The 22,342-nt window shown below is 45.0% G+C and overlaps 1 protein-coding gene across 1 annotated transcript; it reads right to left on the bottom strand.

Annotated features, from left to right (window-relative positions):
- Positions 1-6,092: 6,092 nt before the first annotated feature.
- LOC100274497 (uncharacterized) lies at positions 6,093-13,741 on the bottom strand. Its single transcript, NM_001148855.2, has 11 exons — positions 13,207-13,741; positions 11,971-12,058; positions 11,787-11,878; positions 8,926-9,044; positions 7,934-8,049; positions 7,718-7,845; positions 7,535-7,621; positions 7,072-7,132; positions 6,920-6,960; positions 6,707-6,827; positions 6,093-6,462 (listed from the first exon to the last, which is right to left on the bottom strand). The coding sequence occupies exons 1-11, from the start codon at positions 13,560-13,562 to the stop codon at positions 6,403-6,405; spliced, it is 1,269 nt and encodes a 422-aa protein (NP_001142327.1). The 5' UTR covers positions 13,563-13,741; the 3' UTR covers positions 6,093-6,402.
- Between the last annotated feature and the right edge of the window lie 8,601 nt (positions 13,742-22,342).

Here is a 22,342-nt window from a genome sequence, read left to right on the forward strand (position 1 = left end):
TTAAGCAAGCCCCAAGAGCATGGTATGAATGCCTTAGAGACTTTTTAATTGCTAACGCTTTCAAGGTTGGGAAAGCCGATCCAACTCTTTTCACTAAGACATGTGATGGTGACTTATTTGTGTGCCAAATTTATGTCGATGTCATAATATTTGGTTCTACTAATCAAAAGTCTTGTGAAGAGTTTAGCAGGGTGATGACACAGAAATTCGAGATGTCGATGATGGGCGAGTTGAACTACTTCCTTGGGTTCCAAGTGAAGCAACTCAAGGATGGCACCTTCATCTCTCAAACGAAGTATACGCATGACTTGCTCAAGCGGTTTGGGATGAAGGATGCCAAGCCCGCAAAGACTCCAATGGGAACCGACGGACATGTCGACCTCAACAAAGGAGGTAAGTCCGTTGATCAAAAGGCATACCGGTCTATGATAGGGTCTTTACTTTATTTATGTGCTAGTAGACCGGATATTATGCTTAGTGTATGCATGTGTGCTAGATTTCAATCCGATCCAAGGGAGTGTCACTTAGTGGTCGTGAAGCGAATTCTTAGATATTTAGTCGCTATGCCTTGCTTCGGGATCTGGTATCCAAGGGGGTCTACCTTTGACTTGATTGGATATTCAGACTCCGACTATGCTGGATGTAAGGTCGATAGGAAGAGTACATCGGGGACGTGCCAATTCTTAGGAAGGTCTCTGGTGTCATGGAGTTCTAAGAAACAAACTTTCGTTGCCCTATCCACCGCTGAGGCCGAGTATGTTGTCGCAGGACAGTGTTGCGCGCAACTACTTTGGATGAGGCAAACCCTCAGGGACTTTGGCTACAATCTAAGCAAAGTTCCACTCCTATGTGATAATGAGAGTGCTATCCGCATGGCGGATAATCCTGTTGAACACAGCCGCACAAAGCACATAGACATCAGGCATCACTTTTTGAGAGACCACCAGCAAAAGGGAGATATCGAAGTGTTTTATGTTAGCACCGAGAACCAGCTAGCCGATATCTTTACCAAGCCTCTAGTTGAGTCGACCTTTTGCAGGCTGTGTAGTGAGCTAAATGTCTTAGATTCGCGGAACTTGGATTGATTTATAGCATACATGTGTTTTATGCCTTGATCATGTTCCTTATGCATTTTGTTGTTTATGTATGGTGCTCAAGTTGTACAAACACTCCCCGGACCTCAAAAGTCCATGTGTGAGTGATGCACATATTTAGGGGGAGATGTGCTACAACTTGACCCTTTGAGACTAACTGTGTACTTGAGTTTGCTTGATTTAGTCTCAAAGGTGGATTGAAAGAGAATGTTGGACTTGGACCATGAAACACTTCCACTGCACTCCGATGTTGGACTTGACCATGCTTGTATTGCCTTTTTTATCTTACTTGAGGATTTTGGTGAGGCAATGGGGTTAGAGGGCCCAAATTGATCCCGTTTTGGTGCTTGATGCCAAAGGGGGAGAAAATAAGGCCAAAGCAAGAAATGGATCAGCTACCACTTGAGAATTTTGAAAAATAGTAGAGTTAGAGCTTTTGTTTTGTCAAAATACTCTTATTGTCTCTTTTTGTCAAAATTGGTCTCTTGTGGGGAGAATGTTTGATTATGGGAAATAGTGGGAGTTTTTGAATCAGTGATCAATTTCTCTCGGAATATCCTTCGCTATGCCTCAACAAGTGAATTTGACTTAGAGATAGGAAATTGAGTTTGATTGCAAAAACAAACCAAGTGGTGGCAAAGAATGATCCAAATATGCCAAATTTGAATCAAAACAAATTTGTGTTCTCATTTGCATTAATGTTGCACTTCTTTTAGTTGCTTTTTGTTGTGTTGGCATAAATCACCAAAAAGGGAGAGTTTGAAAGGGAAATGTGCCCTTGGGCCATTTCTAAGTATTTTGGTGATTAAGTGTCCAACACAAGTGCTTAAGTGTTAAATTATGCCAAGGAAACAAGAAGTGCAAATCAAGATTAAAGGTATGTTTCTAGACTTAGTACATTGTTTTGAAGACTAATGTATTGTGTCTAAGTGCTAGAAATAGGAGAAACAATTATGAATAAGTTGGCTGTGTACAGCCAAAAGGATGCTCGGTCTGGGTGCACCATACTGTCCGGTGGTGCACCGGACAGTGTCCGGTGCGCCAGGCTGGCGTCTGTCAACTGGCTGCTCTCGGGACTTCGACGGTGGTGTACGGCTATAAATCACCGGACTGTCCGGTGGTGCACCGGACTGTCCGGTGAGCCAACAGTCGGCCGGGCCAACGGTCGGCCGCGTAATCCGCGCGCGACGCGTGGTAGAGCCAACGGTCAGAAGGGGGCACCGGACTGTCTAGTGTGCACCGGACTGTCCGGTGCGCCAACGGCTCCAAGACTTCAACGGTCAGCTGCGCCGGAATAGGAAAGAAATCCGCACCGGACAGTGTCCGGTGGTGCACCGGACTGTCCGGTGCGCTAGGCGACAGAAGGCAAGAATTGCCTTCCTGGAATGCTCTCAACGGCTCCTAGCTGCCTTGGGGCTATAAAAGGGACCCCTAGGCGCATGGAGAAAGACCAAGCATTCTCTAAGCATTCCTAAGCACCAAGACTCCAATTCTGCGCATTTGATTCTTTGTGATAGCAACTAGAGCTCCATTTGAGTAGAGAACTCTTCGGGTTGTGTTGTGAGCTCGAGTTGTGACTTGTGTGCGTGTTGTGCTCTGATTTTGTGTCTTGAGTGCGTTGCTCATCCCATCCTTACTTCCGTGCTTCTTTGTGAACATCAAATTGTAAGGGCGAGAGGCTCCAAGTTGTGGAGATTCCTCGCAAGCGGGATATAGTAAACAAAGCAAAACACCATGGTATTCAAGTGAGTCTTTGGACCGCTTGAGAGGGGTTGAGTGCAACCCTCGTCCGTTGGGACGCCACAACGTGGAGTAGGCAAGTGTTGGACTTGGCCGAACCACGGGATAAACCACTGTGTCTATCTGTGTGGATCTTCTTGTGGTTATTGTGTTTTGCAAGAACTCCTCTCTAGCCACTTGGCTTTACTGGGCTAACTCCTAATCAAGCTTTGTGGATTAAGTTTCAAGTTTTTACAGGATCACCTATTCACCCCCCCCCCCCCTCTAGGTGCTCTCAAATAGGCCTATGATGTTGCATCAAAACTGCCCCAATTCCAGTAGCACATGCATCAGTTTCCACTTCAAAAGGTTCCTTGAACTGAGGTAAAGCTAAAACAGGTGTGGTCACCATAGCCTGCTTCAATGCTTGAAAAGCCATATCAGTTGTCGTGTCCCACACAAAAGACTTGTGCTACAACAACTTAGTAAAAGGTTTGGCTACCACTCCATAATTCTTCTCAAACCTTCTATAATACCCCGTGAGTCCCAAAAAAACTTCTCACCTCAGTGGCAGATGTAGGAGTAGGCCACCTGCTCATCACCTTAGCTTTAGAAGGATCTGCAGCAACACCCTTCTGTGAAATAATATGGCCCAAATAAGTGAGTTCAGTTTTGCCAAAATCACATTTAGTCCTTTTAAGGAAGAACTGATACTCCCTCAGTTTTGTGAACACCAACCGAATATGCTCATGATGAGCAGTCCAAGAATCACTATAAATGAGAATATCATCAATAAAAATCATGGCAAATTTCCTGAGAAAAGGGGCCAAAATCGAGTTCATTGCACATTGGAATGTAGCTGGGGCATTTGTAAGTCCAAAAGGCATAACACGGAATTGATAATGCCCTTGATGAGTTTTAAAAGCAGTTTTATATTCCTCAGACTTTGCCATCCTGATTTGGTGGTATCCAGCTGTCAAGTCCAAACTTGTGAAAAAATTGTACCCACCAACTCCTCCAAAATCTCTTCCACCAATGGCATAGGAAACCTGTTCTTAATAGTGAGATTATTCAGTCGTCTATAATCAACACAAAACCGCCATGTCCCATCCTTCTTTTTCACTAAAAGAACTGGAGAGCCAAAGGGACTAGAACTAGGAATGATTAGCCCAGCTTGCAATAATGCAGTCACCTGACACTCTATTTCATCCTTGTGAAAAGCTGAGTATCTATAGGGTTTAAAATTAACTAGCACCACTCCTGGAACCAGTGGAATGTGATGATCAAACTGTCTAGCAGGTGGTAATTGAGTAGGAACTGTGAAAATATCAACAAACTCCTTCAACAACCCTTGAATATCTGCATCAACAGTCTCATGTTGCTCCTCCTGCACTTTTTCTACTAATACCAAAGACCAAACATCATTCCCTGAGATCCATTTTTGCACATGTAATGCTGAAACAAGCTCTACCTGAGAACTGGTCTGATTCCCATCACCATACAGAGTAACTTGTTGATCCTCATCCTTAAACTGCAACACTTTATTGACCCAATCACACTCCATAGGATTGTGTTGCCTTAACCACTGATAACCCAAAATAGCATCAAAAGTCCCCAAAGGTAGAATTCTCATGTCAGTGTGATAAAAATGCCCATGTGCCCACCATTCCAAATTCTTCACCATAGCCTGGCTGATCATAAACTCCCATTGGCCACCTTAACTAAAACAAATGGACAAGATGTCACAGCTAACCCTAGCTTTTGCACCATATGTTGACTAATAAAATTGATGGAACTCCCAACATCAACATAGTCTGTTTACCCACAATAGATCGCACTCTCATGCTATAGTCATTGCAAGTACCAGAAACTGCCTGAAAAGAAAGATGACAACATAATTCCCCACTTTGATCCTCCTTTTCTAGATGATGTAGAATCTCATCGGTCAAAATTTTAGACACCTCCTCATTCACTACTGCATTCAACTGAGCTGAACCCCTCTTTGCACATTTGGCAATATGTCCGGGCTCAAACCGTTCTCCACAAGCATAACATAAACCATTGAGACGCCTGAAGTCTCTAAGTTGTCTCTCTTGAGTAAGATCAGCACATTGTTGCCCTTTATCATCCCCTTTTGGAAGTGCTTGTTGCTCTTTCAAATATGGCAACTGACGTTGTCCTTTACCTCGTCCTCTATCCAACACCTCCTGTTGAATCTGAGCTAGCAATATAGCACGATCCACCGTAGTGGGAACCTGAACTTGCACCACATCCTGCAGTTCAAACTTGAGGCCACAAACAAAGTGGGTAACAAAGAATGTTTCATCATATTGAGCATTATGCACCGCCACTCCATACCGAGCCTGCTCAAATTCATGAACATAGTTATCCAGCGTGCCGAACTGACACAACGAAAACAGTCTTCGCAGCGCTCTAGGATAAGCCTCAGCACCAAACTTACTGACAACAGCTGCACCAAATTCATGCCAACCACCCAACCCATACTTCAGTTTATGACAGTGCCACCACTGCGCAACAATATTCTCCAAATTCATCGAAGCAACAGACACCCACATAGATGGTGGAACTTGGTAGACAGAAAAATACTCCAAGCACTTGTCCAACCAAACCACAGGATCACCATCAGCAAATCTCGGAAATGGAAGTTTGGGCAATACCTGATGAGAATTGTCTGAATGCTGATGAACATCATCAGATGGTATAGAAGGACCACCTCTGAATTCACCACGGGATTCCACATGCTCCTGTCTTCCCCTGAAACCTGGAGGTTCATTGTGATGTTGATGAGCGGAAGATGGAAATTCCGCTCCCCTAGAAGAATCCTCCAACTGCTTCCCCATCATTTCCAAACGGATTTGGGCCACCACCTTCCCTATTTCTTCCACCTTACGACATACCTCGACTCGCTCCTTCGCTGCCTGCTCCGCAACAGACGCAGCCAGATCCTTGCGCATCATCATCTGCTGTTGCACGCGCTCGACATCCTTCAATCGATCACTCACCACTACCAGAGTCTCCATGACCTTGCTCAAACTCTCCTGAGTTTCCCTATCTCGATCTGCCATGGCTTCCAAAACAAAATGCGTCTGCATCGATGGTTTAGTGACAGGCGCCGTATTGACAACGCCGGTGATTGCTGCCCAGCAACGACCGCTGACCTGTCTTTGATACCAAGTGTGAGACCCGTGGCCGGAGTAACGCCAACTCCGACGTGAGCACTCACGGTAGCTGCCTCCGATTGGGAGGACAAGCGCAGGTAAACAGAAATTCTGTTTGGTGGTTTTTCTTCTATTTTCTTCCTGCCAATTACCAGAAGATTCAGGGTTTAAGTACACCCTCCTTACAAGGCCAGACGGCCCAAACCCCAGGCCCAATAAGGCCTAATCACAAACAAAATTCAATTAATCAGATTACTCCTCCCGCTCAACCTTCTGCTCTTTCAGCCTTCCAATTGCTCCTCTGCAGATCCCATGTTCCTGATAAAGTACGTCGAGGAAACAATAGCCATCAGACGCAACCGGGTTTTCCCAAGAGCTGGGCGACAAGATGGAGAGCCTTTCGCAGGTGATCATTTGTACCATCCGGTGAGCATGTATCTTAGCCAGAAGCAGAATACGCAACATAGAGCCTGTCAGACATGAAGAAGAGGGAGTTAATCATCACAATGCAGATATATGAAGTTTTCATTATAGCAGTTGCTTCCGTGAACTGACTTGCTCAAACTAATTCAATGATCATGCAACATTATCAAGTAACATAAACCTTTGCATGCTTGAGTGTATATATGACGCAGCATGCACCACAGAGATTGTCAAGAAGCAAATCTGCAACGAAGTAAAATAGTAGTCTGCAGCAAGAGTGCATAAGTCTACCTGAAAAATAAGGAGCCTTATGCAAAGGGCCTTCTCCGAGCACTTCCCAAATAACCTAAGGAATATGTTCACCAGATTACCATCTTTGGTACCAGTCAACAGACCCGTTTCAGGATCAAACCTGTGGATGGAAGCACATTTTAGAAGCTCCATAAGGATTCATGGTGTAATGAGTTCTCTTCATGGTTCTAGGTCAAAGAAACACGAAAGTACCTCGGCAACCTATGTCTTGGGCAAGGAACAAAGTGAAAGAGCTGCAAGAAACAAAGATAAATTTCTGAAGTTTAAGCATTTCAAGTACCTACTCAGCTACTCATATCTCAGAATCAAAATAAAGAAAACAAATGGAAATTGTTTCTCCTGACCTGTGGGACTGAACATAGGAAATTAAGAACTTGAGGTAAAAAGAAGAGCAATAATGTCTCGCTGCAAACTCAAAATAGTCGTTGGTCAGATTCAGTTATTACAACTAATATAGGTAAAATGAACTGAATATCATTATGTAAATCTAGGTAATACTAATGCTATAGATGTCAGGTGGATTGTTCATAAAAAGTGTCGATGGCACAAGTTTGGCCTCACAGCGAAGTTAGCTTTTCTACACCCCTATGAAGTTGATGAAAAAAATGGAAAATTGCAAAATACACCCCATACATGCAGCATAACATTAATGAAAAGATAGAAAAGAAACATAGGGGTCATGCTTTTAAGCACATGCATCCTGAATAAGGAAACAATTGACAACATACATCATGTTGGGTGAGTATTTTTTACTTATAAATGATCAAGTACTAGTGAAACTTGTAGGAGATAATTAAGGATGTTTACCTGAAATGTCCCAAAATTCCTATCACAGCCAAAGCCATTCCAGCAAAATAGGTGTAGGTATCACCAACAAAAACAATCGAGGGATACCTGATGCATAGGTGTCATGATTATTTTTTTCCAAAGAAAAAAAGGTAAACAAAACTCTGATTTAAACAGATCTAGTGTGTTTCTCAAGGCCCATACCAGTTAAAAGCTAGCAAAGCTAATGAAATGGTTAGGAATGGCAAGACAAGATAAATAGAGAATTCATGAGCTTGCTGAGTTTCGATATCTGTAGAAGATGCTATGCGCATTACATTATGTATCAAAACCTGGAAAAAACCACAACCACACGCCAACAAGACATGAGTGGTATGCAAAATTCATGTATGTCACATAAGGAATATATTTTGTTTATACCGCAGCAGATATAACAATAGTCTGCCCAACTTCAAGTCCATTTAGACCAGCATGTATATTTATCGAGTTTGTACAAAAGACTGCTAACAAGAGCATGAATAGCTTGTAAAATAAACCTGCATGCCAAAGGAAACAAAAGATCAGTGTATAGAATAGCTTCTGATTATATAATCAGAAACAGGGTCAGCAACAGAGCTGAAATTGGAAGTAATCATGCAGCTAAGGAAAATTTTAATAGTAGTTCACAAAAACAAACACTGAAGACAGATTATTATCTACAATACCTACCAATCAGCATCCGCACACCAAGCATAAAGCACTGTCGCCAGTAATGAAGCAAAATGTTATGCTATTACAGAATTATCATGCTCAGTCAATACAAAATGTCAGATACTAAACAAAATGTCAGTAAACAGGTTGTGAGTCTCTTAAAAATACAAATAACAGAGTTGCAAGAGATGGTAAGCATATGGATCCTGATGATATAATAAAGTCAACTTCTAAAGTCCCACAAATCTCCAAAATACTACATAATGTAAAAATATCCCATAAAAACATTTAAAGTTTTCCAGAAATATTATAAGTTAATGTACCTATAAGGAGTGGCACACTTTGACAAAAATCCAAAGTGGGTGGCTTATTTTGGACAATGGAAAAAAGCTAAAGATCAAAGACGTACAGGGAACCTCTGCCATAAAAATGAGGAACAAAATAAACCAGTATCAGCAGGCAAAACTTGATTGACACTACACTAGATAAAATATGGTGTTGACTGTTGAAAAACATAGACACTGACAAACAAATTCTATTTTATAACTTATAATCAAGATTGAATGACTAACAAATGCATAAGGATTTCATAGTGAGATCTGCTATGCCTGTGGATTTCTTAACCGTCTCTTGGTTTTATAACAGCAAAAAACAAACACAAGTGCTGCAACCACCAAAGAGTAAATATACACTTTCAACCTGTTTAAAGGGGATACACGTACCTAGCTCCAAAACCGTTAGTCCAACATAAGGAGTTAAGGGCTTTGGAATGATGATGGAAGTGCCACCAGCATATGCCATTAGCAATGGGAGTGCTGCAAACGTTGGCAATGCCAGTTTCCTGTTTCAATGCAGGACATTTCAAAAATCAAGTTATCAGCAACACAACAATGGTAGCGCATCACTATTTAAGAGAACAACACCAAACTATTCCATATGCATGCCAGATATAGAAAGAAGAAGAACTTTGTGGCAAAACTGGTCTTTGGAGATAATGTATTTACTGATCATGCTGACAAAGCCATGCTGGTGGATAACTTCTACAGAAGCTTGTTAGGAACAAGACTGGATAGAACTGTCACTATTAATCTTAACTACCTGGGGCTGCCCTCTCATAATTTGGAGGATCTGGACTTACCTATTACAGAAAAAGAAGCCTTTGAAGCCATTAAAGAGCTACCGTTTGACAAAGCCCCTGGACCTGATGGGTTCACAGGAAGATTTTACAAAGCCTGCTGGTCTATCATTAAAGAAAATGTGATGCAAGTTTTGGCAGCCATTTGGGATAGGAAGTTTGGTCACTTTCACAAATTAAATTCAGCTCTCATCACCCTTATTCCAAAAAAGGAGGGTGCTGACCAAGTCAAGGACTTTCGGCCTATTAGTTTAGTGCATAGCATGGCCAAGCTAGTCACTAAAATCCTAGCTAACAGACTGGGGAATAAGCTGCAATTTATGGTCTCCCAAAGGCAGAGTGCTTTCATCAAAGGTCGATTCATCCAAGACAATTTTATGATTGTGCAACAAACTGCCATACTTCTCCATCAGCAAAGACAAGCAAGAATCCTTTTGAAGCTCGACATTACTAAAGCTTTTGACTCAGTATCTTGGCCTTTCCTCCTTGAAGTTCTTCAAAAACTGGGGTTTGGGCAGATTTGGATGAATGTTCTGTGTGGACTGCTATCTACTTCGTCCACACAAGTACTGCTTAATGGTGTTGCTGGCGAAAAAATTCAGCTCAAAAAGGGCTTAAGACAGGGAGACCCCCTCTCACCTATGCTGTTCATACTTGTCATGGACGTGCTAGGATGGTTAATTTCAAAAGCTGATCTCGAAAATCTGCTGCATCCATTGGCTTCTAGACCTTTGCAACACAGAGTGTCCTTGTATGCTGATGATGTGATCATGTTTTTGCATCCAAAAGAATCTGATATTCAACTGGTTCTCAAAATTTTAGAGATTTTTGGAAAAGCTTCTAGGCTGAAAACCAACATCCAAAAAAGCAGTGTGTACCCAATTAGATGTGGGGAAGAGGAAGTGGCGACCCTTCAGGAGTGTCTCCCGTGTGAGATCTCTTCTTTCCCCTGTAAATACCTTGGCCTGCCCCTGTCTTTGAGCAAGCTTTCCAGAAATCAAACTCAATACATAATCGACAAGATTGCTGACCAGCTCTCGGGGTGGAAAGCTGACTTGATGACTAGAGCTGGAAGAAAAGTACAAGTCCAATACGTTATGACAGGAATGATCATCTACCTTGCAATGGCGGTGGACTTACATCCAAGAGTTCTCAAGGATATTGATAAAATCAGGAAAAGATTTCTGTGGCGTGGAAAAAAAGAAGTCAGAGGGGGACACTGCCTGGTGGCTTGGGGTAGAGTGTGCAGGCCAGTTGAGTTGGGAGGGTTGGGCATTTTCAGCCTTAAAGAACTTGGTTGGGCTTTGAGAATGAGATGGTTGTGGCTGACTAAAGTGGAACCTGATAAACCTTGGGCAGGACTCCCTATGCATTTTCCTTCCAAGGTGAAATCCTTCTTTCATGCTGCCACTCACACGAAAATTGGCAATGGACACTCGACACTCTTTTAGGAAGATAGATGGATTCATGAACGAAATGTGATGGATATTGCTCCCAGATTGCTACTAGCTGTGCCAAGGCGAATTCAAAACAGTAGAACTGTTCAGACAGCTTTAGCAAATAGAAGTTGGCTTAATGATATCCAAGGAGCTCTCACTGTGGAGGTACTAGCTGATTATCTTGATCTTTGGGATGCTATTATCACAGTTAACATAAACCCGCAGAGAGAGGACAAACACATCTTTAGGTTTGCCCATAATGGCAAATACTCTGCCAAAGTAGCCTACAAGAGTTTATTTATTGGATCAACATATTTTGAGCATTGTGACAGGGTTTGGCATTCCTGGTCCCCCCCCCCAAATGCAAATTTTTCCTATGGCTTGTGGCGCTGCAGAGATGTTGGACAGCTGACAGACTTCAGAGGAGGGGGCTTGATCACCCTGATAAGTGCCCCCTTTGTGACCAGGAAATGGAAACCATTGACCATCTCCTCGTGAGCTGTGTGTTTGCAAGAAATTACTGGTTCAAGCTGCTGACAAAGGTTAACCTCCAGAATTTCATGCCTTATGTCTATGAAGAGAATACCATGCTCTAGTGGAAAAGATGTAGTGATCAGTTGCATGGAATTGCCAGAAAAGGACTAAACTCGCTTATCAGTCTCGGCCTCTGGATATTGTGGAAACACCGAAACGCCTGTGTTTTTGACGGCCTTTCTCCCTGCCTTAATGAAGCCATCAAGAGAACTGAGGAGGAAAGGGACCTGTGGGTGTTAGGAGGGGCTACAAACTTAGATCTCTTAACAGCCCCAATCCCAGGTCTTTAGGTCAAAGTAGTTTCTGTTTCCTTTTATTTATGGATGTATTTTTGTTTCTTTGTTTTCGACCACCGTAATGGGGGTCTTCTTGTACTGATCCATTTTGGATCTTTTTCTATTCCTACTTAATGAAAAAATGCGCATGTCTCTTGCGCGTTCGAGAAAAAAAAAAGACTGTCTGACAAGCAACATACACTCTCCATGGAACATCAAGAACATCATCGACAAATCCAAGAAGAATCATAAAACAGACTGATGCCAACGCTGCATTATATTCAACAAGCCACTGCAAAAAGAAGACAGCAAAAGCCACTGTTAAATATGCTTCAGGACATAACAGTTTGTAAGTGTAAAAAAATACTGGTGGTCACAGCATACAATGGAGTCTGGGGCATAGTGAAACTGCTGAAATATAATAGCAATGACCAAGTAGATAATCCCCACAACAAGACCTAGTGCTTCAGGCCTGCAAAAAAACAATGTTTAGACAAACAAGAATGGCCTTTAACATGACTATTGCTAATTGCTATAGGTCAGGTCAGACAATATCCTGCTTAAGATTTTGATTGAATGTGCATTCAGTGGTATTCTTTAACTTATAATAACATTATGTCTTTCAGTTGTTAGATATGAAAATCTACACGATTATCTAAAATACTAATGCTACACACTTTCAGGAGCTTGTCAAAAGTGTCTCCTACTTAGTTTATCAGAACCTTAAGTCACATATATGTACTAACTACTAGCATGTGACATCGTCATTGGTGGGGAAATATTAACAATGCATCATGCTTCTTCAAGCAAAACATTGTTTATTTTTCTAAACATATCCGTTATGCAGAAAACCAAGGACATTTGCCAAGTGATACAAAAATTTTGGTTTGCATACACATAAGGAGACAAGGCTGTGCATGAACTCTAGATGTAGGTATGTGAGCTAAAGGGAAGCCTTTTAGCGAGCCCATAGCTATGCAGCTGGTTTATTTAAGAGTGTATATAATGCTATAAAAAATAGGGGATATTATTGTGAAACTTGGTCAAGGTTGTAATTATATTATCTCTTCAGTACATCAGTGAAGCTATGCATCCAATTAAGAGCGTAAAGAGAGCTTGGCATACTTATTTTAGAATTTACTTACTTCATTAAACAAAAGGGGATGAAGTCTCTAAAGCACACAAAACTGATCTAAAGATTACTGAATTCCATAAGATAATAAAAATCAAATTAGTAAACTGTAACACTTGAAGTAGGTTGGGAGTCCATGATCAAACTACCAAGAAGCAGCCTAAGCCACTCCTACAGAAAATTCCAACTTCACATATTATCCAAAGATCAGGCAATCTCTAGTTTACAAATTATGTACCATTTATTAAATAAGAACGTCTTTTTAACGACATTTTGCAAACCATGCACAGGAACCGAATAAAACCAACTCTGCAGCTGCGCAGTTGACTTCAATCAAGCTGACATCAAGTATATTGACATTACTGCTGCATCAATAAACCAGCAAAATGTGTTGTCCTGAAGACAAACACTCGAATCTAAGTTTGGAGTGTACTACTAGAGCAATGGCATCTGCAACAGGACATGTATAAATGTACTTGCGCACTCACACTTTAATTTGGCCCGTGGGCAAGCCTTTCTTGTTGATGTCGTAGCCGAACATCCGGCGGCGGAGGTGGTAGCTGGCCGCGACAGGGATGAGCTTGAGCGCGACGCAGAACCCAATGAGGCTCATGGCGCCGCATTTTAAGATGGATCGCTGCAGATCGGCGCCCAAGCGGTAGCGCACGAACGAGAGATAAGAGAAGGGCGCGAGGAAGAGCACCGCCGCCACAGCGGCCACGCGGAGGTTTGGCGGCCGGAGGACCAGTTCGTCTGGCGCCGGCGTCGGCGCTGCATCTGCCGGTGGCGCCTGCGGAGGCAGGTCCCCGGCAGCAGCAGCCGCGGGCCTGCGGCGGACGGCCATGAGAACTGAGAAGGGACGGTCCGGGAGATTCGCTGACTTAGCTCTAGACGAGCTAGCCGCTCCAGACCTCCTCGCGGCGCGTGCGTGCAGCGGCGGGCTACTGTCTCCTCGCCGGCGGCGAGCAGAGAGGTCAAGACGTTTTATGTGAGTGGCGACGGGTTGACGTGGTGCGCACTCATTGGATGGAGTGACGTGTTCGACAAATACTTATGGCGGACAATCATGTTAAACACACCCGCACAAAGCACATAAACATATGTTATCACTTATCGAAAGATTACCAATAACGAGAAGATATCACAATCGAATATGTTATCACCTATAACCAGATAGCCAATATATTCACTAAGCTCTTATATGAAAAGACTTTTATCAAACTTAGTAATGAACTAAATATCCTAGATTATCGGAACTTTGATTAAAATCTTGCGCACATTGCTCATTTTATACCTTTAATCATGGCATGTCTCTTCCATTTGGTACAAATACATATTTCTTATTCTTCTTATGTCAAAGTTAAGACTAATGTGTTTCTAAATGTATTTCTATACTTAGTTTTAGATTGAAAGGAAAATAGAATTGTAGGCAAAGACAAACTTCCACTACATTTTCGTTCGTATCTTATACTCTTTGTCCTACTCATGTATTTACATTCATATCTTTCTTGTTAAAGGCCTTCAGATTTTTTCGTTTTTGGCGCTTAATGCCAAAGGGGGATTAATAGGCCAAAGCAAAAGAACCGCAACCAACACCCTGTTTTCTAAAAAAAATCTTCCAAATTAGAACTATTATGTTTGGAAAAAAAACTCTTAGCAGCTAAGTGGAGAACTTTTTCAGGAGGAGTTTTTATTTAATAAGAGAAAAAGCATTTGAAAAGGGAAGAATCTTTCTAAACTTTAAAATGCCTTTGGAAATTATATTCTTATACCATTGACTAATTGCAAAAGAATTTAAAAAGATTTTTCCAAAAGATTTGCAAAAACAAGCTAAGTGGTGCAAATGTGGCCTAAAATTGTAACTATATCAAAACTTTCATATATACTTAGAACTGCTTTCACTTCAAAGTAACTTATGCACATCTATCTAAATGCAAACTAGCTACATCTCTACACTTTATATTTGCTTTGGCTTGTGTCGGCATCAATCACCAAAAAGAGGGAGATTGAAAGGAAAATGGCCTTAACCATTTTTATAATTGATTTTGGTGCTTGACGACCATCACAAATCTTATGGACTAACTAGTTTTTCTAGTTGATTATTCCTTAGGTGATAAGTCCATCTATATCAATTCTAAGTCGACTGTCCGGAATACCGTAGATTATTCGAGACAAGAGAAGCTTTTTGGAAAATTCACCTTCCGACGGACCGATCGACCAAGGTGTGCCTCGGACAGGAACTTTGCAAAGCTTGCATTTATACTACGGACTTGTAATACCTAAGTTGTAAAGAATAAGAAACGTAAATTATTTTCTATATATGAGTGGTCTCTACATATAAACACATATGAACACCCTATTTAAAAGTAAATAATTAATAAATGACATCACTAAATTGTGTATCATGCTGGCTTTATTTGTATGTGCATTTAATAATAGTAGTAGGCACATTAATAGAAATAAATTTATATCTAAATTTGAGAGTTAATGACTAACTTGAATATTTGAAAATGAGAAATAATCAAGAAAAGAGGGGAGGAAAGAAAACATTATATACATAAAATAAATATATAAATAAATACATAATCTTCTTGCACTAGGAGTTGAATTTATACATTTGGCTCAATGGTGAAACTCATAGCAAAATTCAAATTCAAATTTAAAATTCAAAGAAAATAAAACAGAAAAAGAAAAAGAAAAAGAAAAAGGAGAAAAACCTACCTAGGCCATAGATCCCATTTTTGGCCCACTAAGGTTGGCTCCAACAAGAGCCCCTAAAGCCTCCTGTACTCTAAATATAGAGGATCGAACGGTCCTCTACGCTCTCCAGCAGCGTCCTCTAAACGGTCCTCTAAATTTAGAGGACGATGCTGGATTCTATATATATAGAGTTTCTCCAAACGATCCTCTATCCATTTGAATACTTTAAATAATCGGTTTAGCAAAACTAAAATTATGTACAATATATTTGAGAGTATGACAAATATGTATGTACAAAAAATAAAAAATAAAAATTATCTCTAATATAGGTATTTTAGTATAGAGGACGTTGTTGGAGAGGAAGGAGATATAAAGGATGAAATCTTTTAGAGGAGACTGTAAAGGACGAATATAGAGGATGGATATAGAGGATGTTGCTGGAGACAGCCTAACTCTTTCTCCCGCACAGCCCATCCCCACTCATGCGCACGCGCCGACATCCGGGGTCCATCTATCAGTCGCTACGGGCGTATTCTACACGCACGATCTCGCCTTCACGCGGGACCCACTCCGTCAGCTCTCTTCTCCCAACTACCGCTGACTATGGCGCGGTCAACCGCGAAGCTCGGGCTTCCCTCCCTTCTCTCCCCTAACCAACCCACCTAGGCTATAAGTGCGCGCGGTGTGCGGTCGACCACTTCCCCCTTTTCCGCCAGAGACCTACCACTACCACGCCGCCACGCGGGAGAGAGAGATTCGGATTGGGCTCGCCATTGCCGCCAACCCCATCGTCGGCAAAACCACGCATCCACCGCTGTTGTGCCATCCATATAGCTCTGAGCGCTTCGTCTCAGCTTCCTGTAGGAGTCCGCAAACTCGACGTGAGGGATTATCGGCTGGGGGATCGCGAATTCTTCGTCGGAGAGGTTGCTCCGCCGTGGGCGCATTGAAAGGGAAATAGGCTTAACCTTTTTCCTATAATTAATTTTGGTCGTTGATAGTCAACACAAACACATGGACTAACTAGTTTGTCTAGAATTCATGTATTACAGGTGCATAAGGTTCAACACAAACCAATAAAAGCTTCAAGTTAGGGACACAATTTGAAACGGAGCAAAGAACTTGAGTGTGCTGAAAAATGGCGCACCTGACTGTCCGGTGTGGCACCGGATAGTGTCCGGTGCACCAAGTCGTACAACTCCAAACCAGCCACTCTCGGGAATTCTAGGGTGCGCTCCGCTATAATTCACCGAACTGTCCGGTGAGCCAGCGGGCAACGATTATCCAGCGCCAACGGTCGACTCTAACAGAAGGAACGGTGCAGCATAGTACCGCGTAGAAGTCAGAGCAGCGAAGTCAGAGGGGCACCGGGCTGTCCGGTGCCGCAAGAGGACAAAACCTCCAACGCTCGACCAGCTCTGAACCCTAACGGTTGGCTGACATGGCGGCGCATCGGACAAGGAACAGTGCCTATCCAGTGGCGCACCGGACTGTCCGGTGCGCCCATCGCCAGTAGCCTTGGCCAACGACTACCAAAGTGGTTGGGGGCTATAAATACCCCCCAACCACCACAACCTTTGGCATCCAAGTTTTTCAGAGATCACATTCAATACAAGAGCTAGTACATTCACTCCAAGACATATTTCCAAAGATCAAACCCTCTCCAAGCCTAGAATTCAACTCAAACATTTAGTGACTTGTGAGAGAGTGTGTTCGTGTTCTTTTGCGCTCTTGTTTCTTGGATTCCCTTTCTTCTTTCTCATTCTTGTTCTCAAGTGACTTGTAATCAAAGCAAGAGACACCTAAGTGTGTGGTGGTCCTTGCTTAGTGAGCCGATTGATTAAGGAGAAGGCTCACTCGGTCTAAGTGACCGTTTGAGAGAGGGAAAGGGTTGAAATAGACCCTGTCTTTGTGGCCTCCTCAACGGGGACTAGGTTCTTTGGAACCGAACCTCGGTAAAACAAATCAATGTGTTCACTCGCCTTGATTCGTGTTTGATTTGTTTTCCCCTCTTTTTCGGACTTTAATTTAACTCTAACGCTAACCCCGGTGTTGGGGGCCTTCATCTTCCGAAGGTCCTCAAAAACATGATTAACAATGTTTCCCAAGTGTAATATATGTATAGGAACCTTCGGACTCGGAATGAAGTTGTACACAATATGAAAAGCATGGTCGGGACGAAGGTTGAACCAGCTCCGAAGCTACATGCAAGGAAGCTTCGGCTCAGTAGCAGAAAAAGGAACCGACTTAAAGAGGAAAAGGCTATCTAGTCCTCGATAGATTGTCCTTAAGTCAATAGTAAACGCCCTGTGCCTATAAATAGATGAACAGTACCCCCGTACTGTTCACGCTGACTTGTATTCACTCGTGCGTCACGCTTGGACTTTTGCCTTCTGTCAAGCCGAAGGTACAAATGTAATTCAATATTGTTCATGTTCATTCATGATGATATAAAAAAGATATATTAGTAATGTCATATAATTATTCATGTCATTTCTCATGTTTCATATGTGTCTTCTTTCATTAATATATATTGTGATAATGAATGTACGTCCTTCATGACCTTCGTCTGAAGATCATTATATCCTAAGGGAGATAATGCTTCGAAGGACGAAGGGCCTTAACCATTAACATTTTGTGTTGCCTTGTTCTTAACTCATAGCATTTGAGAACAAGTCCCCAACATTGGCGCCCACCTCCGGTGAACTCAATCGACCACCTTCGACAAGCCGTGACCTTCGTCATGCCACTGAAGAAAACTTCTTTAGGGCAAGGGGTTGCACTACAGCCACTGGACGTCAACCTGGACACGCTGCGCGAAGCTCGAACTAAGAGGAAGGCTACAAGTCCAACACCCCAGGAGGAGGAGTTGGACCAGGAGATAAGGGATCTCGAAGCTATCCACCAGCAGGTCGAAAGGAAGAGAGAGAAAATGCTTCGTCTTTCTGATCTACAGAAGATCGATGAAGCTGCTGAAGAAACACGTCATCTTACTCAAGATGACCAGGACCGAAGACCTCCACAAAGAGAGCTTCGTCAAGACAATTCCTACAATGATGATGATTGGTATGATGATTTCCATCATGAAAATTTTGCTTTTGATGATGCTTCTCCTCTATCAGCAGAACTGTAGGCTACCCCATAGCCCCCATCATACAAGTCACCTCAGCTCCCCATGTATGATGGGCACTCAGATCCGAAGCAGTTTCTGATGAGCTACGAAGCAACTATATCTTCGTACGGGGGCAATACCGTAGTCATGGCGAAGTCCTTCGTCATGGCAGTCCGAAGTGTGGCCCAGACATGCTACTCTTCTCTCAGGCCAGGGACAATCACGTCATGGCAGAAGCTTAAGGACATGCTGATCACCAGCTTTCAAGGGTTTTAGTCTTTCAGACGAAGCCAGTCACTGCTCAGGCTTTGTTCCAGTGCACTCAAGACCATGAGGAGTACCTTCAGGCATATGTCCGAAGGTTCTTGCGTCTGAGAGCACAAGCGCCCACGGTGCCCAATGAAATCGTCATTGAGGCCATGATCAAAGGTCTTCGACTAGGGACTATGGCTCAATACTTTGCTAGGAAACCCCCCTAGACTCTAGAGAAGCTACTTCAGAAAATGGATGAGTACATCTGGGCTGACAATGACTTCCACCAAAGAAGGAAGGAAGCTTATAGATTTTTCTGAGATGACTAGGGGCTTCGGAGGAAGAATTCACCCTAGGCATGTCAGATCAATCCACAGCTCCAGTCAGAACGATGACAAAAGAGGCCAGTTTCAGAGGCCACAACACAGCTCACAGTCTTCAGGATAGCAGCAAAGCTCCTTCAGGCCACCAGCTCCAAGGAGCCGAGGCGGTAGGGGCTTCGGAGGAAGATATGGGGATCAACCCAAGAAAATCTATTGCTTATTCTATGGTGAATACAAGGGCCACACGACAAGAACATGTCAGATTACCATTCAAAAGCAAAAAGAGATCGCCGAAGCAGAAGCCCAGTAGAATCAGCCGAAGCAGGTCCTACATACTGCTTCGTGCCACTCTCCTTACATACCAGAGTATGTGGGCAATCAACCTGCATATTCTGTTGCTTCGGTAAGCCATTCACAAGCTTCCTTCGCCACCACCATTGCAACCTACTTATACCCGAAGCCAGCAGCCAGAAGGGCGCCAGCACTCCCAACAACGTGACTTCAGGGAGGAGTCTGAAGCTCGTACAGTCAACAACACTGTACCAGAATCAAAGCACATATACTGAGCAATATCCTTGTCGGCGTTTCGACCCTGGGGGGTCCCTGGACCGACGAGTAAACTGTCACTGCGTGTCCCAGCCCAGATGGGTCGGCGCGAGACGGGACACAAAGGGGGGAGAACAGTAAGGGGAAACCGCGACCTTCGTGTTGTCCTGCGCCCAGGGCGGATGGATGCGCTTGCAGTAGGGGGTTACAAGCGTTCGCGTGGGAGAGAGAGAGCGAGAGCCTTATGCGTCGGCCCGTTCTCCCGCACGGCCAACCTCCTGTACGAGAGCCCTGGACCTTCCTTTTATACAAGGGCCATCGTCATGGAGCGTGTGGGGTGTCATCATTACTTGTTTACTGGGGCGAGCCAGATGGGACGCCGGTCTTGTTCCCCGTAGCCTAAGCTAGCTAGGGGCAGGGTAATGATGGCCCCCCTGGCGACGTGGCCGGTCCGGACCCGAGTTTGGGTGAGGTGGCAATTCCTCCGAGGTCGAGGTTGAGTCCGAGCCCTGGGGTCGGGCGAGGCGGAGTCCATCGTCTTTCGGAGCCGAGGCTGAGTCCGAGCCCTGGGGTCGGGCGAGGCGGAGTCCATCGTCTTCCGGAGCCGAGGCTGAGTCCGAGCCCTGGGGTCGGGCGAGGCGGAGTTCGTCGTCTTCTAAGTCGTGGTTGAGTCCGAGCCCTGGGTCGGGCGAGGCGAAGTCCATCTTCCGAGGCCGAGACGGGGGCCGAACCCTGGGGTCGAGCGAGGCGGAGCTTCCTATGTTGCCCGAGGCTGGACTTAGCCGCTGTCGACCTCACTCTGGCGAGTGGCACGACAGTCGGAGCAGGGCAGGCAGCGTTGTATTCCTGTCAAGTCGGTCAGTGGAGCGGCGAAGTGACTGCGGTCACTTCGGCCTTGTCGACTGAAGAGCGCGCGTCAGGATTAGATGTCAGGCGATCCTTGCATTAAATGCTCCTGCGATATGGTCGGTTGGTGTGGCGATTTGGCCAAGGTTGCTTCTTCGTGAAGCCTACCCGAGTTGTGCCTCGGGCGAGTCGACGGTGCGTCCGTTGCTTGAGGGGATCCTCGGGCGAGGCGTGAATCTTCCGGGGTCGGCTATCTTTGCCCGAGGTCGGGCTCAGGCGAGGCGGGATCGTGTCCCTTGAGCGGAGCCTTGGCCTGAATCACGCCCATCAGGCCTTCGCAGCTTTGTGCTGATGGGGTTTACCAGCTGAGATTAGAAGTCTTGGGGTACCCCTAATTATGGTCCCCAACAGTAGCCCCCGAGCCTCAAAGGGAGTGTTGGCACTCGCTTGGAGGCTTTTGTCGCACTTTTTTGCAAGGGGACCAGCCTTTCTCGGTTGCATTTCGTTCCGGTGGGTGCGCGCGAGCGCACCCGCTGGGTGTAGCCCCCGAGGCCTCGGAGGAGTGTTTTGACTCCTTCGAGGTCTTAGTGCCTTTCGTGATGGCTCGGCCGGTTTGGTTGTTCCCTCATGCGAACTGGTCGTTGCCCGGGTGCTTAGTTAGGTCCCAAGTTCTCGGGCTGGTATGTTGACGCTGTCAATGGTTTGGCCGGAGCCGGGTTTGCGAGAGCAGCCCCCGAGCCCCCGCACAGAGCGAGAGGACGGTCAAGGACAGACTCGGCTTTTTTCATACGCCCCTGTGTCGCCTTTCCGCAAGGAGGAGGGGGGAAAGCGCCATGTTGCCCTCGGAGGGCGCCGAACATGGTGTCTCCAGTGAGTTGCTAACGGGTAATCCGAGTGGACGCCCGTGCCCCATTCGTTAGGGGTCGGCTAGTGGCCCGGAGGCGCGCTCCAAAAGTACCTACGGGTGATTCGCCGGACCCGGTCCCCTTTTGACGGGGTCCGAGGGCTCGATGCCTCCCTCTGGTGGGATTCCGTTACAAAATCGTTCCCGTCGGTCTCGGAAATGTCCTAGGGTACCTCGGGAGCGTAGCCCGAGCCTTGGTTATGTATCGAACGTACCCAAGGTCATCCCTCGCTCTGCGTGCTCTGAGGCGGCTGTCGAACCCTTCGGGGGCCAGCCTACGAACCCCTGATCAGTAGTGGGCGCGGAGCCCGAGTGGCCTGAGGCGGCCGTTGAACCCTTCCGAGGGGCCAGCCTTCGAACCTCTGACCAGTAGTGGGCGCAAAGCCCGAGTGCTCTGAGGCGGCTGCTGAACCCTTCCGAGGGGCCAGCCTTCGAACCTCTGATCAGTAGGAGGGCTCGGGGCCCACTTCCTTCGCGGAGAAGGATCCCTTTCAGAGTATCCCCTTTCCCGGTCCCTGTGGCAAGAGAGAAAAAGAGGAAGTGGAAAAGGATACGAAATCGAATGACGTGGCGCACCTTTTTGGACGCGGTCATCATGGCGGAGGTGAAGTGTCGCCTGCTTCGCCTACCAAAGATGTCGCCTATTCTGCCGCAGAGTTAATGCGACGGGACGAGTGGTTCGCGGGGCAGCCGTTGTGCGTGCACAAGCCGTTCCAGGAACGGGCGTCTCGCCTTTGAGTTTTGAATCTTGCGGCGGGTTCGGGCGAAGTGTTGAACGGGTCTCGCCTGGGCCTTTATATATTCGGGAGAGGGACCGGTGACGGTTCTTTACTCTGCTGCTCGCCTCCCACTTAGGTTTCCACAACCTGAGGGAATATCCAGAGAAAGAAAACCGCGCACCTCGTCCGCTCCGCCGCCACCTCTTCTGCTTGGTGATGGCC

Source organism: Zea mays, chromosome 2 (genome assembly GCF_902167145.1).
Source record: "Zea mays cultivar B73 chromosome 2, Zm-B73-REFERENCE-NAM-5.0, whole genome shotgun sequence".
In the NCBI taxonomy this organism is placed as follows: Eukaryota; Viridiplantae; Streptophyta; class Magnoliopsida; order Poales; family Poaceae; genus Zea; species Zea mays.